The sequence below is a fragment of the Lotus japonicus genome, chromosome 4 (assembly GCF_012489685.1).
Source record: "Lotus japonicus ecotype B-129 chromosome 4, LjGifu_v1.2".
NCBI lineage: Eukaryota > Viridiplantae > Streptophyta > Magnoliopsida > Fabales > Fabaceae > Lotus > Lotus japonicus.
In genome coordinates this window covers 51,380,259-51,398,869 of record NC_080044.1, presented here as the reverse complement: position 1 = coordinate 51,398,869, position 18,611 = coordinate 51,380,259, and the positions used below count along the sequence as shown (strand labels likewise).

At 40.7% G+C, this 18,611-nt stretch overlaps 2 protein-coding genes across 2 annotated transcripts; one reads left to right on the top strand and one right to left on the bottom strand.

Annotated features, from left to right (window-relative positions):
• The first annotated feature begins 6,022 nt into the window (after positions 1 to 6,022).
• LOC130715470 (uncharacterized) lies at positions 6,023 to 6,970 on the top strand. The gene is made up of 2 exons (XM_057565574.1): positions 6,023 to 6,659; positions 6,775 to 6,970. Exons 1-2 carry the CDS (start codon positions 6,082 to 6,084, stop codon positions 6,794 to 6,796), a joined length of 600 nt encoding a protein of 199 aa, XP_057421557.1. The 5' UTR covers positions 6,023 to 6,081; the 3' UTR covers positions 6,797 to 6,970.
• A 4,019-nt stretch (positions 6,971 to 10,989) lies between these two features.
• LOC130715469 (dehydration-responsive element-binding protein 1E-like) lies at positions 10,990 to 12,210 on the bottom strand. The gene has a single exon (XM_057565573.1). It carries the CDS (start codon positions 12,102 to 12,104, stop codon positions 11,400 to 11,402), a length of 705 nt encoding a protein of 234 aa, XP_057421556.1. The 5' UTR covers positions 12,105 to 12,210; the 3' UTR covers positions 10,990 to 11,399.
• Between the last annotated feature and the right edge of the window lie 6,401 nt (positions 12,211 to 18,611).

The window sequence follows — 18,611 nt, the reverse complement described above, 5'->3', positions numbered from 1 at the left end:
CCTTGGACGAGCTTCGATAGGACGGGCAGTGCGGATAGCAGCTCCTTAAGGCGGCTGAATGCTTCCTCGCACTCCGAATTCCACTCGAACGCCTCGTTTTTCTTGAGGCATTTGAAGAACGGAGCTGACTTGTCGCCCGAGTGAGGGAGGAATCTCGAAAGGGTTGCGATCCGCCCCGTCAAACGTTGCACTTCTTTTACATTGCTTGGACTCTTCATCTCCTGTATCGCTTTGCACTTGTCTAGGTTGATCTCAATCCTTCTCGACGTTATCATGAAACCCAAAAACTTTCCTCCCTGTATCCCGAAAGAACACTTTTCTGGATTGAGCCTCATGTTATGCTTCCGGAGTTCGCCAAAAGCCTCCGACAAATCTTCATGGTGGTTCGCTCCCAAAGAAGACTTTACGATCATGTCATCTACGTGTTATGCTCCCCGCCTGGTTGGCGAAGACCCTGTCCATCAGCCGCTGATATGTCGCCCCGACATTTTTCAATCCGAACGACATCGTCTTGTAGCAGTAGTTTACCCTGGCGGTCATGAAGGTCGTTTTGTCCTCATCTGACAGGTGCATCTTGATTGATGATAGCCTGAGTAGGCATCCATCAAGCTTAGTAACTCATTGTCGGACGCCCCATCCACCAGCTTGTCTATACGCGGCAATGGGTAAGAGTCTTTTGGGCTTGCCTTGTTCAAGTCCGTGTAGTCTACGCACATGCGTCATTTTCCATTTGCCTTCTTTACCATCACAACGTTCGCCAGCCATGTGGGATACTTGATCTCACGAATAAATTATGCCGCTAGTAATTTATTTACCTCTTGTTGAATAGCCTTCTCTTTTTCGTCGCCCATGCGCTGGCGCGTCTGAGTTACTGGCTTGAATCCGAGGTTCAAAGCCAGCCTATGGCAGATGAAGTTTGGGTCTATTCCCGGCATGTCCTTGTGACTCCATGTGAAAAGATCTAAATTCTCAACCAACAGCTTTGCAAGCCTCTATTCATGGTCCTCAATCAGCCTAGTCCCGATTTTCAAGGCTCTGTCTCCAAATTTCAGTTCCTTGGTCTCCTCAATTGGCGTGGGCCTATTCAGGCGCCCTTCGCCCCTTGGATCAAGGTTCTCCTCTGGCGCATCAACCTCGTTGCATCGGTGTCCTACCGGGGCATTCTTTCGCCCGTACCGATCCACCGAATTGCTATAACATTCTCTGGCACTCTTCTGGTCTACAACAATTCTCCCAATCCGCCCACCTGGCAACGGGTATTTGACCGCCAAATGTGCTGTCGAAATCACGACACGTTACTGATTTAAGGTGTTACGCCCGATGATCATGTTGTAAGACCCCACCGCCTACAGAAATAAATATCTCACTTTCAACACCTTAGCGCTCTCGCGCTCGCCAAATGTTGTGTCAAGGTCAAGGACGCCTCTTACCCACACTTACTCGCCCGTAAACCCCATAAGAGATCCTGCGTAGGGAGTTAAGTCCCCGTTGTCCAAACCAAGCCGATCAAACGCATCGCCATAAATGATATATGTTGAGCTTCCCTGATCTAGAAGCACGCGCTGTACATTGAGTCGGTTGACACGGAGTAGAACCACAATCGGGTCATCAAGATGAGGCTTGATTCCAAAAAATTCAGCAGATGAAATCGTGATGTTAGGATGTTGGAAACCGAATGGGACCTCTGTGACCGCTTTTACCGCCCTGGCATGTCATTTCCTCGCTGCATTCGTGACACCACCCCCTCCGAAGCCTCCAGCTATCGTGCCAACTTTGTTAGGCGTAGAACCCCTGTCGCCCTGCGTACTTGCGGTCCCCTTCGCCGGTTGCCTTGCCGCCACCACCTTTTCAATCTCCCGCTTCAGTGCATGGCATTCCTCAGTAACATGTCCAGTCGCGTGGTTATATCCGCACCATGTATCCGTACCGCAGCCCTTAGTCGGTCGCCTAGGTGCCCTTGGTCCGCCAATCATTTGTGTCGCCTTCAGTATTTGAAAAATTTCCGTCTGGCCCGAGCTTCCTACGGACATCGTCTCCCCTCTCCGAGGGGAAGGTTGCGACCCCTGTTGGCTCCGCCTTCCGAGGTTTCCACGCCTCCAAGGCGACATTTTGTTCTCCTTCGGGAGTTTTGCCGCCGACGTTCTTCTCGCCCCTCACCCCTCGCCCCTCAAGTGATAGACGTTTGCTCCTATGCGCCTCGTCCTCGTCGTCAAGGATATATGCGTTCGCCAGAACACGCATTGCCATCATCGAGCAGACCGGCTTCCGACTTAGCTTGTTGTTCAGCTTCCCCGGCAGCAGTCCATTCTTGAAGGCACGCGCACAAGCTTGTGGCTCTGAATCCTCGATCTTGACAGATGCTGCATTGTACCGCCTCACATAGTGCTTCAAGGTTTCTCCTTCTAACTGGCGAACATTATACAGATCATCAATCGTCACCTGCTTGATCTTGCTTGCGGAGAAGTGGACAAGGAACTTTGACGAGAAATCGTGGAAGTTTGTGATAGATCCGCGAGGCAAAGTCGTGAACCAAGCCATCGTCGTGCCTTTGAACGTTGACGGGAACATTCTGCACCTCACCGCATCAGAAGCTACACTTATCACCATTTTTGTGTTGAAGTAGAGGAGATGATCCTTCGGATCCGTCTTTCCGTTGTATGTCTCTAGAATGAGATTCTTCATGTTGTCAGGAATTGCTACCTCCCTTACCGCCGCCGAGAATGGCTCAAACTCCGCTACAGCCTCCGCCTCCCGTTCTCCCTCGTCTTTTTGCTCAAGGCGATAATAGTCCAACTGCTCTTGCAAGTAATCATTCCGCTGTCGTATGTTGTCAACGTTGGAAATCAAACGTCTCTAGTCTTTGTGAGTGGTCGGAGCTTGAGGTAATGGAGATCCGTGTTGCGAAGGTGAGGACGGTGGAGAAGGTAATGGAGGCGTCAGAGAAGGAGGATGAGGAGGCGGTGGAGATGGAGGAGGAGTCGGTTGCTCAGGTTGCTCACGACGAACCTCCTCACGGTGCGACCTTCCCCTCACACAACGCGATGGTGAACCGTGCTTATGCTCCAGCGTTTCGCTGCGTCGACGACGACGATCTCCATCGGATGTCAACCGCAAACCAGAAATTTAGCCAAAAACACGAAAATTAGAGGAAATTGCACAGAATTCCAAACTTCTCTCAATCAAAAACAGCAATCCACGTAGTCTGGGAATCGAAATCTACCGATCCCCACAGATGGCGCCAAATGTTCCAGCCAAGAACATAGAAAGAAGGTATAGTACCTAGAGCGGGAGGATTGCAATGAGAGAATCTAGAGAGAGAGTGTGTGTAACCGCTTAGAGAGAGAGTGTGTAACTGAATCTTGAGTTTGTTATTCATGAAATGAGCTAAGAGTCCCTTACAATTGGTAACCGCCCCCTATTTATAGGCTAGGGGTTGGGCCTGACGTATCTAACTGTCCTAAGTGGGCCGGTTGGGCATCTCGGAGGAGGCCCAGACCCCCGGCTTGTGCGTCGCCTTGGGGCGAGCATCCCTAGGCGAGGGCCTCTGGGGTCTCGCCCAGTCCAATCAAAATGATAGGAAACAACAAAACACACAATTTTAACATATCCACCTAAATTCATCACTGAATCATCACAAAAAGTATACCATGAACTACTTAAACTAGTCTAGTAGTTACAAAATAGTCTATTACATTAACATAGAAACAAAGCTTGACAATGTTTTCATCAAGAACCACCATGATCCTCCTCATTCTCTGACTCCTCAGTTTCTGACTCCTCTTGATTTGTGGTTGGCACTGGTGGTTGTTGCATCCTTTCTTCCATCATTTGTATTACCATTCGTTGAGTTTCCTCCAATAATGTGTTTCTCAATGTATCAAATTCTGATCTTCTTACCCATTCAGATGATGAAGAACATGAGCCATGATACTGTTTATTGATAACAGTAGACTCCAATCCCAAGCCATGACCCATGATACTTTTTATTATATAGTTTAGCGACGGAATATTCGGTCGCTATTATTGTCGTCGCTGAATCAGTCGCTAATAAGTCAAACTTGAGATATGACCAAAATATCATGGATTCCGTCGCAAAATCGGTCGCTAATTGTGACTGAAATAATTCGGTCGCTAAATCCGTCGCTAAACAGCGAATTTCTGGTAGTGTTTAGTGAGAGTGTGAGACTTATCCCCAAATCTTATGTAGAACACTTAAGTGGCTTTAAGACTGCTATTGGTAGAGTTAAACAAAGCTTTGTATTGTGAGTTATTTGGAAAAGTTTAGTTATCTTCAAACAAACAAAGCCTATTCTTGCTTCTTAATAACTGGTTTATCCAATGTGTATTCAATTAAAAAAAAAAAACTCTGCAAATTGTAGCGGTTTGAACCCCCGTTTTATACAACCTGTAAATTTCGACGGTTTAAACCTACGTTACAAACTGCGTATTACGGCGGTTCAAACCGCCGCTAGTTCACTTAGTGAAATATGGCGGGTGAAACAACGGTTTCCCAAAACCGCCATTATGTAAAGAATATAATAGCGAGCAAAATTACGTCGTAAACAAAAACTGCCGTTAATGTATATTGTGGCGGTTGAAACAGCCGCAAATTGCAAATATAACCGCCACAATTTGCACACAGTTTTTTGTAGTGTCATATTTAGGGCAAAGGTTGGAGACCAAAAATTGGATTAACCCCACATAAAAAGCAAGACAGCACCTCCAAGGAGACCAAAGAACCACACTCCAATCCAAGTCAAGAACACACCACCACCGGCACCACGTATCAAACCAACACTACAAGTGTCGTCCCACTAAATAGCTAATCAAAGAATCAACAACATATCCAATTCCCATCGTGAAGCACCACCATCTCAAAAAATTAGCAGCCCCATAACTTGGATTTGCATACTCCCCCAACACGCAACCACAAATTCAACGCAAAACCATCAGCAACTTAACTTGATTAATTTGTTGGAAAATTTCATATCTAGGTAATTTAAAATCCTATTTTATGTTAGTGATATTTTATTTTTAAAAGCTATCTATCTGATATGATTTTATTTCAAAACCCTTATCCTACTTTTAGGGATTCTGTTTTACAATTCAGTTTTTATAGCTGATAAAAACTTTCTCCACTCCCATTACACGTTCTTTATTTTTTTCCCTCACGTTGCCTATTTCTCTGGCTGCACGTTGGCACAAAAGCTTTACAAAAAGGAGTCCTGATACAGCTTTCTAGACCCAGAAAAACAGGACATACTATTGCCTTCTTCTTCCCCTAATTTTCACTGGTTTTTCATTAATCAATATTCAAAGAGCACTGTTTGTTCATCTAGTTCAGGGATCTATCGCTGCACACGACAGATTCAACGGGTTGACATATCTTGGGAGAGGAGCGCATCAAGTTCTTAATCTACCCAGTGCAGTTGGGGCGTTTTCTCTCTAAGGACAACGCCTAGCGTGCTTCAACCCAGGCTACTCTGAACTCATTCTCTTGTTATTTTAATTATAGGCTTATTTGTCTGTTATGTTGCATTGCTTGTTTCCTGCCTTGTCTGTTGTCTGCTGGTTTTCACGTGTTTAGTTTCTGTTTGTGTTTTCCACTGATCAATTATTCTAACATTCTTAGAGAGAAAATTTTTTTAATTCTGTCTACATCTTCTGTGTTTTGTTCTGTTCAAAATGTCTGCTATGGAAATGCTTAAGGCTATGTCTAGCAAACCTGAAAAATTCAGTGGTGAAAATTTCTATTGTTGGCAACAACAAATGAAATTTTGGCTTACTGAGTTGAGTCTGTTCTCTGTGATTTCTGGTTCTAAAACTGGAAAACAAACAACATCATCATCTAAAGAGGTTGTTGAAATTGATGGTACAAAAACCCCTGCTAGTACTAAAGAGGATGCTAATGATAATGCAACAGATAAAGATATCTTGTATCATGGTCGTATTTTGAGTGCATTGTCTGATAATATTTATAAAATATTTTGTCATACCAAAAATGCAGTTGAGTTATGGGAAGCCCTTGAAAAGAAATATGGTTCAGCTGAGAAAGGGTTAAGTCGTTATTCTTGTGAAAAAATGATTGAGTTTCATATGGTTGATAAGAAGTCTGTGTCAGATCAAATCCATGAGTTTGAAAATATTGTTTATGACATGAAACTGAAAGGAATTGTTTTGCCTGATGTCATGCTTGTGACCTTCATGATTTCAAAATTGCCTCCTTCTTGGTCTGATTTTGCTAGAAGTTTGAAACATAAGCCAGAAGGTTTTACTTTTGATGAGTTGCTTATCTGTCTGCGTATTGAGGAAAAACATCGTCTTTCTCAAAAGAATTTGCAAGCCTCTAATTTTCAAGCTAAAGTCCACATGGTTGAAGGCTCTAGTAAATCCTCTTCAAAGTCCTTTAATAGGCATGGGCCAAACAGATATAAGTCTTTCAAAAAACCAGCTTTCTCTAAAAATAAAGACAATGCTCCTAATAACAACAATAGGCATGTGGCTAAAATTCAAGGGAATGAGACCTTTTGCTTTATATGTGGACGAGCGAATCATGTTGCTAAGAACTGTTTTCAACGTCGTCGTCAACCAATGTCTACCCATAAGCCTGAAGCCAATGTTGTCTCTGTGGGTGCTGCCTCCAATTCCCTATCTGACAGGTACCATGTCACTGGCCCAGAGTTAAACTTTGTTTTTAACTCAAATGATTGGTTTTTAGACTCTGGAGCTAATGTTCATGTGTGTACTGATAAAAAATTCTTTTCTTTATACCAGGAATCAAGTACACGAACTGTGAGCATGGGGAATGGGAGTGTAGCACATGTTGTTGGAGAAGGCCAAATTAGTTTAGAGTTCTCTTCTGGAAAGAGTCTTGTTTTAAATGGAGTTTATCATGTTTCTGATTTTAGGAGAAATTTAATAAGTTGTTCCTTGTTAGTCAAACAAGGTTACAAATTTGTACTTGAGTCAAATAGAGCTATTATTTCTAGATTTGGTGTTTTTATTGGTAAAGGATACACTTGTGATGGTCTGTTTAAGTTGAATGTTATGCCTTTTTCATCTAATAAAAATTATGGAAATTCTTCTTTGATTGTCTCCAATGTAGAGTGCACTAATTATTGGCATGGTAGGCTTGGACATGTTAATTTGAATTCTGTTAGAAGAATGATGCTACTTGATCTTATTCCTAAGATGTCTGTTGATGTAAAACAAAAATGTGAAATATGTGTTCAAGCGAAACAACCTAGAAAACCTTTTAATAAATGTGTTGAAAAGGAAACTAGCTTGCTTGAATTAATTCATAGTGATATATGTGATAGCAATGATGTTTTAACTCGTGGTGGTAAAAGATATTTCATCACTTTTATAGATAACTTTTCTAAATATTGCTATGTGTTCTTAATTAATCATAAAAGTGAGCTGTTTGACAGATTTAAAACATATAAAGCAGAGGTTGAAAATCAGTTAGAAAGGAAAATTAAGGTTCTTAGATCTGATAGAGGTGGAGAATATGCTTCTACTGAAATGAGTGAATATTTTGAAATGCATGGTATTGTTCATGAATTTACTCCTCCTTATGCTCCTCAATCTAATGGTGTAGCTGAAAGAAAAAATCGAACTTTACTTGACATGGTAAATTCTATGCTTATAAGTTCAGGTTTACCTAAAAATTTGTGGGGTGAAGCTTTACATACTGCTTGTCATATACTTAATAGAATTCCTTATAAAAATTCTGATAAGACACCTTATGAGTTTTGGAAAAATAGAAAACCAAATCTGAAATATCTCAAAGTGTGGGGGTGTCTTGCAAAGGTCAATGTTCCTATTATCAAGAAAAGGAAAATAGGACCCAAAACTATTGATTGTGTCTTTGTTGGATATTCTTTGCATAGTACTACTTATAGATTTTTGGTTATAAATTCTGAGATTTCTGAAATTTCTAACAACACAATTATGGAATCACGTGATGCTGTGTTTTTTGAAAATATTTTTCCAATGAAAAGTAGCTTATCTAGACCAGTTGATGAGTGCTCTAGTTCTGGTTTGTCCTGCAGTAATGATGCTAATATAGATGTTGGACATGAACCTAGGAGAAGTAAAAGGACTAGAAAAGCTACAGATTTTGGTTCTGATTTTTGCACACTTTTACTTGAGGATGATCCTAAAAATTATAGTGAAGCTGTTAGATCCCCGGAAGCTCCTTTTTGGAAGGAAGCTATAAATGATGAAATGAACTCCCTAAGAGCTAACAAAACTTGGTTCTTAACTGATCTTCCCCCTGGTTGTAAGAGTATTCGTTGCAAGTGGATCTTTCGTAAAAAACTAAGGACAGATGGTTCCATTGAGAAATATAAAGCTAGGCTAGTTGTTCTTGGGTGTAGCCAAGTAGAGGGTATTGATTTCTTTGATACTTATTCTCCTGTTTCTAAGATCACTACCATTAGAGTTTTAATTGCTCTTGCTTGTGTTTTTAATTTGAAGATTCATCAAATGGATGTTAAAACTGCCTTTTTGAATGGTGATTTAGAAGAAGAGATTTATATGAATCAACCTGAAGGTTTTGAAGAACCTGGAAAAGAGAATAAAGTTTGCAAACTTGTTAAATCTTTATATGGCTTGAAACAAGCTCCAAAACAGTGGCATGAAAAATTTGATCAAGTTATTCTTTCATATGGTTTTCAAATTAACAATAGTGATAAATGTGTGTATGTGAAAACACTTGATGATGGTGAATGTGTTATTTTGTGCTTGTATGTGGATGACATATTGATCTTTGGGAGCAACTTGCATGTTATTGAAGATGTAAAATCTTTCTTGTCTAGAAATTTTGATATGAAGGACCTTGGTCCTGTAGATGTTATTTTGGGCATTAAATTGATAAAGAAAGATGATGGCATTGTTTTAACACAATCACATTATGTTGAAAAACTGTTAAAGAAGTTTGATTATTTTAATGTCAAACCTGTTTCTACACCTTATGACCCTGCTGTAAAATTAAAGAAAAATACAAAAGAAGGTGTTTCACAACTTAAATATGCTCAAATTATTGGTTCCTTGTTGCATTTGACAAATTTCTCTAGACCTGATATTGCATATGCTGTTGGTAGATTAGGGAGATATACTCATAATCCTGATGAATCTCATTGGACTGCATTAGAAAGAGTTTTTAAATACCTCAAGGGAACCATTGATTATGGCATTCATTACACTAGTTTTCCCGGTGTTATAGAAGGATTTAGTGATGCAAATTGGATTTCTGATTCTGATGAAACTAAATCAACAAGTGGTTATGTTTTTACTTTGGCTGGAGGTGCAGTATCTTGGAAATCTGCAAAGCAAACTATTATTTCACGTTCTACTATGGAAGCTGAAATTATTAGTTTAGATACTGCTACTAATGAGGCTGAGTTTCTAAAAAATCTGTTATGTGATTTGCCTTTGTTAAATAAGCCTATAGCTCCAATTTCAATGCATTGTGATAGCCAATCTGCTATAGCTAAGGTTAATAGCAAAAATTTCAATGAAAAGAGAAGACATCTTAGAGTGAGACATAAATCTATTAGAAATTTGATATCTCATGGTGTTATTTCTCTTGATTTTGTCAGGTCAGAAAACAATCTTGCGGATCCGCTTACAAAAGGCCTGACACGTCAACAAGTACTTGAAATGTCGAGGGGAATGGGACTAAAGCCCATAAATTAGTCGCAACAACGGACACCCGTCTCCAAATTAATGGCGATCCCATGAAAGGAGTTCAACGGGTAAGAACGAAGTTGTTTGCTGATTATGGTACACCAAAATATTTATATGACGGAGCTGTTCCGTGTCCCATTCCTATGGCATGGTGTACTTTGAATTTTAAACTGTGGCAATTTCAAGGTTGAGGTTGGAATTACCTCTTAATGGACCCAATGACAATGGTTTGTAGGGGTGATGGTCACGGATCACCCTTTGAGGGTTCACCTAGTGAGTGTGGAGGTGGGGCCGCCTTTGTGAGATTTTGGGCTTATCTCTAAGTGACACTCACGAAACAAGATACATGCGCAAGGCCGTAACGCGCAACCACTGATGAGAACTTTGAATGAACAACTATATTGTATGTGATGTGTTCTTAAGTTTGGTTTTAGTGGATATGGCTCAAGACAATCAAGTCTCCATATCTACTCAAGCGGAGGTACATATGCACTAGGTGTGGGGCTCAAACCCGGAAGGTTCCTCATGCTGAATATACAATGTCATGTGCTCTTTGAATGTTGAAAAATATTTCTGGATTTTAAATTATGTGGGGGATTGTTGGAAAATTTCATATCTAGGTAATTTAAAATCCTATTTTATGTTAGTGATATTTTATTTTTAAAAGCTATCTATCTGATATGATTTTATTTCAAAACCCTTATCCTACTTTTAGGGATTCTGTTTTACAATTCAGTTTTTATAGCTGATAAAAACTTTCTCCACTCCCATTACACGTTCTTTATTTTTTTTCCTCATGTTGCCTATTTCTCTGGCTGCACGTTGGCACAAAAGCTTTACAAAAAGGAGTCCTGATACAGCTTTCTAGACCCAGAAAAACAGGACATACTATTGCCTTCTTCTTCCCCTAATTTTCACTGGTTTTTCATTAATCAATATTCAAAGAGCACTGTTTGTTCATCTAGTTCAGGGATCTATCGCTGCACACGACAGATTCAACGGGTTGACGTATCTTGGGAGAGGAGCGCATCAAGTTCTTAATCTACCCAGTGCAGTTGGGGCGTTTTCTCTCTAAGGACAGCGCCTAGCGTGCTTCAACCCAGGCTACTCTGAACTCATTCTCTTGTTATTTTAATTATAGGCTTATTTGTCTGTTATGTTGCATTAATTGTTTCCTGCCTTGTCTGTTGTCTGCTGGTTTTCACGTGTTTAGTTTCTGTTTGTGTTTTCCACTGATCAATTATTCTAACATAATTAACATGCACCCAACAAGTAATTCAGCAGGTCCCGCGTACATTTGATACCAAACTCAGAAAGAACAGAACCTTCCCCAGTTGATGTCTCTGTCCAATAAATAAAAACAATTGATTGTCAATGCAGTAAGCAACTGTCAATGCAGCAAGCAACTGTACATATTGTGCATATTACAGAACCAGTTCACAATTTATCACTACCACTAACTTCGTTGGCAAGTGAACCATTCCATCAAACCTGTCGCAGACATTCTCCTGGGTTAGAACCCCCCATTTGATCTTCAATTGATGACAAATAAGAACTGCTTTTGTAACAAAATTTTCTTAATTTTTTTAGAACTGCTTTGCATTTTCCATAATTGTTGATCTATCACGAGAAAACCAAAGGCAAAAATAAATAAAATCATTGAAACACTAACTAGTCAAAGCCTAAATTGGGTGCTTCATGCATCATCAAATAGCAAAACTCCACAAGGAAACCTCAGTATCACCCTGCACATCACTCCAATCCCAACCATATGATCCCACAAATGCATGCTGTGGAGATCGTAGAGGCTCATCCACCATTCTCCGAAGCCAATCATGCAGCTCCTGCTCCGCCTGCAACCCCGACGACACACCACCCAGAACTTCAATATCCAAACACAACCCCTTCAACTGCAACGGTTTTTCATTCTCATTAACGCTGTTGCTGCTACAAACCTCATCACCATCAATATCCTCAACCACAAACGCCTCAGCAACCTCCCCCGCCACCCTTCTTATCTCCTTCTTACAGTTCGACGCCGGCAACAACGGTGGAATCCGCCACGCGGAGTCCGCAAAGTTGAGGCAAGCGGACTTCACACGAAGCGCGAGCGCCGCAACGTCGTGCGCACGCGCCGCCATCTCAGGGGTCGGATACGTTCCGAGCCAAATCCTGCCGTTCTTCTCGTTGGGAACACGCGCCTCGCAGACCCACTTGTCGTTGTTCCTCCTCCTCACTCCTCTGTACACCGGGTGCCTCGTCTCCTTGAATATTCTTCGCCCCGCACGCCTCTTTGGCTTCGCTGATGCTAGTGTGATGATAGCTTCTTCATTACGGTTAGAGGAGGAACTCGTCGTTTCTGATGATGAACATGAGTAGTGCTCGTAACTAGATTCTTCAAGTGAATTCATTTGCAGTGTGTGAATTGGTTTGCTTTTAGCTATGGAAAATGTTTGGAAGTGCTGAAAATTGAGTTAGCTAGTGAGTGAGTGAGTGAGGGAATGACCGAATGACAATGTGGAGTTCGATCATATATGTAGCTTTGGGAGGTTTAAGAATTAAGAAACGAAAATTGGTGCACGTGGCTACGATGTGGACACGGACACGGGAACAGTTGGCTTTAGTTATTCAGATTTGGTTATTAAGTGGGCCAATGAACCCCACGGTTAACACTTGCTTTTGCTGACACTTCTTAGCTTTCATTTTGTTGTCTAGCTACTACTAGTGTAGACGTGTAGTGGATAAGAACGGCTTCAAGGAGGACTAGCTCCTGGAAATTTCTCCTCACATTCAAAATTGAAATGAGACGGCTACCATATATATATATATAGTAGTTAGTATATTTAATATGAAGGCATTTAATTGAGTTTATGTAATTTGTTTTAATTTTTTATTTGACAAAAGATCAATAAATTTATTTACAATTCAATGGATAATGCTATATGAACATGTGAGAGTACTCAGTTGTGAACTTGTTGTTAACACTATGACCCGGCTCTCTCCGGCTCTGTGTGAATCAGAGTGTAAAACGTGTTTTCAGATTTTAGGACATCCACCTCGTGTTGAATTAGTACGAAAGCAAGAGTAACAAGGGACATTGTATTTGCACCAATGACCAATCCTTGCATAAGTCTCCTTACACATTGGTGATGCATGTTCCCGATTGAAAAATCGTTTCTCATGTTTTAACTATCGAACACAGTAAAGTTAGTGATATGTTTTTTCTACATTTTGGCTTTTCACAAAGATTCATATGAACTTTAATATATACTAGTAAGATAGGACCCACAACATCTATTCCAACCCCCCTTTGAAGTGAAAAAAACACTTAAATACCCTTAATGAAAAATATAATATGTTATCTATGCACTTTCAAAGTGCGAGGGAATTTTTTTTTAAGGATTTTTTTTGAATTTTACGAATTAATTTAACAGGGTACGAATAGATGTGGGAGGTCTGAATAACAACTCTCTACTAGTATCATCGTTGTCATTAACCTGTGCAGTCACAACTTGGGTCATAGTGGCAATCATCTCAGCTAGTTGGTTAGAGTTCATCATGCTTTGTTTAGTTAAACAAATAGTTAGTATTAATTATAAGATAGCTGTAAGATCAAGTTTTGATCTAGTAGTACAACTCTATGTTTTGATGATTACAAGTTAACCTTTTGATATGAACAATTGTGGTACTCTAACGTGTTTTTCTGAGTGTGCTATTTACAGGCTCTGACCTCAACTCAATCTCACACTTATCAGAAGCACTGTGTATAAAGAGTGACCCAAGCAACGCTTTCGCATTCACCATGTTCAGTATGAACAGTGGAAAAGCTTCAGAAGTTCTGAAGCTATACAAACTCTGATGTGGACTCAGTCGCTAGAAGCTCTGAAGATCCAGAAGTTCTGATAACCAAGAAACACTGAAGGTTCAGATGTTCTGATGGTGTAGAAGACTCTGAAGATCCAGAAGCTGAATAGTGGAAACTCTGAAGTCCAGAAGCAAGAAACTCTGAAGGCCATGTTCTTCCCTCTGAGTTCAGAATCAGAAGATACAATGGTCAGAGGATCTGTGCTTTCCCTCTGACTCTGATCAACCGGCTTCACAAGTTCCAATATGAAGTATTCCCCTGATCAGAAGTCTCCTAGGTTAAAAGGTCAAGTAGCTATCCAAGTACAAAAGCAAGTGTACCTTCCTGACGACCTACCTAACGTTCTCAGCCACAGCAGAAGCTGGATTTTCCAGAACTGCCCTCCAACGGTAGCATTTCCCATGCAACGCTCAACCCTAATCCTTGGAGTATATATAAAGGCTGAAGATTGAAAGAAGCGGAGAAAGAAACTAAGAAGAAGCAATACACACGCGCAAGACATATTCAAAATATTCTAAGCTTTCTTTCATCTTGAAATTCATTGTGTTTACTATAAGCTTTTTAGAAGCACTTTCTTTGTAAACAAGAACTTCATATACAGTTGTATAGTTTGCCTTTAGGAGATCAAGGTTGATCGGATCCTAGAGAAGACTAAGAGAGTGAATCTTAGTGTGAGCTAAGTCAGTGTAATTGTTAGTCACTTGTAGGTTTCAAGTGCAGTTGTAACTCTTACCTGATTAGTGGATTGCCTTCATTCTAAGAAGGAAGAAATCACCTTAACGGGTGGACTGGAGTAGCTTGAGTGATTTATCAAGTGAACCAGGATAAAATCCTTGTGTGCTTTTCTATCTCTTATCTTTAGCACTTAAGTTCTCAAAAGATTTGTCAAAATCTTTAAGGTGGAAGTTTTGTTCTGAAAACGTTATTCAAACCCCCCCTTTCTACCGTTTTTCATACCTTCAATTGGTATCAGAGCGCAAGTTCTGATTACCACACCTAACAGTGTTCAGTGATCCGGGCCGGTGTGAAAAACAATGGCTGCCACCACCAGTGAAACTCAAAGAGATGGTTACAACGCAAAGCCTCCTATGTTCGATGGTCAAAGGTTCGAATATTGGAAAGATAGACTGGAAAGTTTCTTTCTGGGTTTCGATGCAGATCTCTGGGATATTATTGTGGATGGCTATGAGCGTCCAGTTGATGCAGATGGCAAGAAGATCCCAAGGTCAGAGATGACTGCAGAACAAAAGAAGCTGTACTCACAACATCACAAAGCAAGAGCAATTCTTCTAAGTGCTATTTCCTATGAGGAGTACCAGAAGATTACCGATCGTGAGTTTGCTAAAGGCATTTTTGATTCTCTGAAGATGTCTCATGAAGGAAACAAGAAAGTCAAAGAATCAAAGGCATTGTCTTTGATCCAAAAGTATGAATCCTTCATCATGGAGCCAAATGAGTCCATTGAAGAAATGTTCTCCAGATTTCAATTGCTTGTAGCTGGCATACGACCTCTCAACAAGAGCTACACAACAAAAGATCATGTCATAAGGGTCATCAGGTGTCTTCCTGAAAGTTGGATGCCTTTGGTGACTTCAATAGAGCTCACGAGAGACGTTGAGAATATGAGTTTAGAAGAACTCATCAGCATTTTGAAATGCCATGAGCTGAAACGCTCAGAGATGCAAGATCTGAGGAAAAAGTCCATAGCCTTGAAATCCAAATCTGAAAAGGCTAAGGTTGAGAAGTCAAAGGCTCTTCAAGCTGAAGAAGAAGAATCTGAAGAAGCATCAGAAGATTCTGATGAAGATGAGCTGACTCTGATCTCCAAGAGACTCAACCGCATCTGGAAGCACAGGCAGAGCAAGTTCAAAGGCTCTGGAAAGGCAAAAGGCAAGTATGAGTCCTCAGGCCAGAAGAAGTCTTCAATCAAGGAAGTCACATGTTTTGAGTGCAAAGAATCTGGACACTACAAAAGTGATTGTCCAAAGTTGAAGAAAGACAAGAAGCCAAAGAAGCACTTCAAGACCAAGAAGAGTCTGATGGTGACATTCGATGAATCAGAGTCAGAGGATGTTGACTCTGATGGTGAAGTCCAAGGACTCATGGCCATTGTCAAAGACAAAGGAGCAGAGTCAAAGGAAGCTGTTGACTCTGACTCAGAATCAGAAGGAGATCCTAACTCAGACGATGAAAATGAGGTATTCGCTTCCTTCTCTACCTCTGAACTGAAACATGCTTTGTCTGATATCATGGATAAGTATAACTCTTTATTGTCTAAGCATAAAAAGTTGAAAAAGAACTTATCTGGTGTCTCTAAGACTCCTTCTGAACATGAGAAAATTATTTCTGATTTGAAAAATGAAAATCATGCTTTGGTAAATTCTAACTCTGTGCTTAAGAACCAGATTGCTAAGTTAGAAGAAATTGTTGCCTGTGATGCCTCTGATTGTAGAAATGAATCTAAGTATGAAAAGTCTTTTCAAAGATTCCTAGCTAAAAGTGTGGATAGAAGCTTAATGGCTTCAATGATCTATGGCGTAAGCAGAAATGGAATGCATGGCATTGGCTATTCTAAACCAATTAGAAATGAGCCTTCTGTGTCTAAAGCTAAATCCTTGTATGAATGCTTTGTTCCCTCTGGTACCATATTGCCTGATCCTGTACCTGCTAAAGTTGCTAAACATCCTCTTAAAAAGGGATCTTTCTCTATGACTAAATATCATGCAAATATTCCTTTAAAATATTATGTTGAGACACCCAAGGTGATCAGAACCTCTGGGGTAACTAACAAAAGAGGACCCAGAAAGTGGGTACCTAAGGACAAGATCATCTATGTTGCAGATATCCTTGATAGCTCCACTGAAACACCAATCATGGTATCTGGACAGTGGATGCTCGCGTCACATGACGGGAGAAAAGCGTATGTTCCGAGAGCTGAAACTTAAGCCTGGAGGCGAAGTTGGCTTCGGAGGAAATGAAAAGGGTAAAATTGTTGGTACTGGTACTATTTGTGTAGATAGTAGTCCATGCATTGATAATGTTTTATTGGTAGACGGCTTAACACATAACTTATTGTCTATAAGTCAATTAGCTGACAAGGGTTATGATGTTATATTCAATCAAAAGTCCTGCCGGGCTGTAAGTCAGATCGATGGCTCTGTTCTGTTTAACAGCAAGAGGAAGAACAACATTTATAAGATCAGATTATCTGAGTTGGAGGCTCAGAATGTGAAGTGCCTTCTGTCTGTTAATGAAGAGCAGTGGGTATGGCATAGACGGTTAGGGCATGCCAGTATGAGAAAGATTTCTCAGCTGAGCAAGCTAAACCTTGTCAGGGGCTTACCCAATCTGAAGTTCGCTTCAGACGCTCTTTGTGAAGCATGTCAGAAAGGCAAATTCACAAAAGTCCCTTTCAAGGCAAAGAATGTTGTCTCAACCTCAAGGCCGTTGGAACTTCTGCATATCGACCTTTTTGGACCAGTGAAAACTGAGTCTATAGGTGGCAAGAGATATGGGATGGTTATCGTTGATGACTATAGCCGCTGGACATGGGTAAAGTTTCTAACCCGCAAGGATGAGTCTCATGCTGTGTTCTCTACCTTCATTGCTCAAGTGCAAAACGAGAAGGCTTGTAGGATTGTGCGTGTCAGAAGTGACCATGGTGGAGAGTTTGAGAATGACAAGTTTGAGAGTCTGTTTGATTCCTATGGAATTGCACATGATTTCTCTTGTCCCAGAACTCCTCAACAAAATGGTGTTGTTGAGAGGAAGAACAGAACTCTTCAGGAGATGGCTAGAACCATGCTCCAAGAAACTGGCATGGCTAAGCACTTTTGGGCAGAGGCAGTAAATACAGCATGTTACATTCAGAACAGAATCTCTGTGAGACCAATTCTGAATAAGACTCCTTATGAATTGTGGAAGAACATAAAACCCAACATTTCTTATTTTCATCCTTTTGGCTGTGTTTGTTATGTTCTCAATACTAAGGATAGATTGCATAAATTTGATGCTAAGTCTTCTAAGTGTCTATTACTTGGTTTTTCTGATAGATCTAAAGGTTTTAGATTTTATAATACTGATGCTAAGACTATTGAAGAATCTATTCATGTTAGATTTGATGATAAGCTTGACTCTGACCAGTCAAAGCTAGTTGAAAAGTTTGCAGATTTAAGCATTAATGTTTCTGACAAAGGCAAAGCTCCAGAGGAAGTTGAGCCAGAGGAAGATGAACCAGAGGAAGAAGCTGGTCCCTCTAACTCACAAACTCTGAAGAAGAGCAGAATCACTGCAGCTCACCCTAAGGAATTGATTCTGGGCAACAAAGATGAACCAGTCAGAACCAGATCTGCCTTCAGACCCTCTGAAGAGACCTTGCTGAGTCTGAAAGGATTGGTGTCCTTAATTGAACCCAAGTCCATAGATGAAGCTCTTCAGGACAAGGATTGGATTCCGGCCATGGAAGAAGAACTGAATCAATTCTCCAAGAACGATGTTTGGAGCTTAGTGAAGAAGCCTGAGAGTGTCCATGTTATTGGAACGAAATGGGTATTCAGAAACAAGCTAAATGAGAAAGGAGAAGTAGTCAGAAACAAGGCAAGGCTAGTTGCTCAAGGCTACAGCCAGCAGGAAGGAATAGACTACACTGAAACATTTGCTCCGGTAGCAAGACTGGAGGCAATTAGACTGTTGATCTCCTTCTCAGTAAATCACAACATAGTTCTACATCAGATGGACGTAAAGAGTGCCTTCCTAAATGGTTATATCTCAGAGGAAGTCTATGTTCATCAACCCCCAGGTTTTGAAGATGAAAAGAAACCAGACCATGTGTTCAAATTGAAGAAATCACTCTACGGTCTGAAGCAAGCTCCCAGAGCATGGTATGAGAGACTTAGCTCATTCCTTCTGGAGAATGAGTTTGTAAGGGGTAAAGTAGATACAACTCTTTTTTGCAAGACTTATAAAGATGATATCTTAATTGTGCAAATTTATGTTGATGATATTATATTTGGTTCTGCTAATCAATCTCTATGCAAAGAATTTTCTGAGATGA

Excerpts from the sequence above, each read along its gene's own strand:
- LOC130715470 (XM_057565574.1), top strand. The coding sequence starts at position 6,082 with ATGATTGAGTTTCATATGGTTGATAAGAAGTCTGTGTCAGATCAAATC. Across the intron at positions 6,660-6,774 it reads TCCAATTCCCTATCTGACAG|GAATCAAGTACACGAACTGT; the intron begins GTACCATGTCAC and ends TCTTTATACCAG.
- LOC130715469 (XM_057565573.1), bottom strand. The coding sequence starts at position 12,104 with ATGAATTCACTTGAAGAATCTAGTTACGAGCACTACTCATGTTCATCA.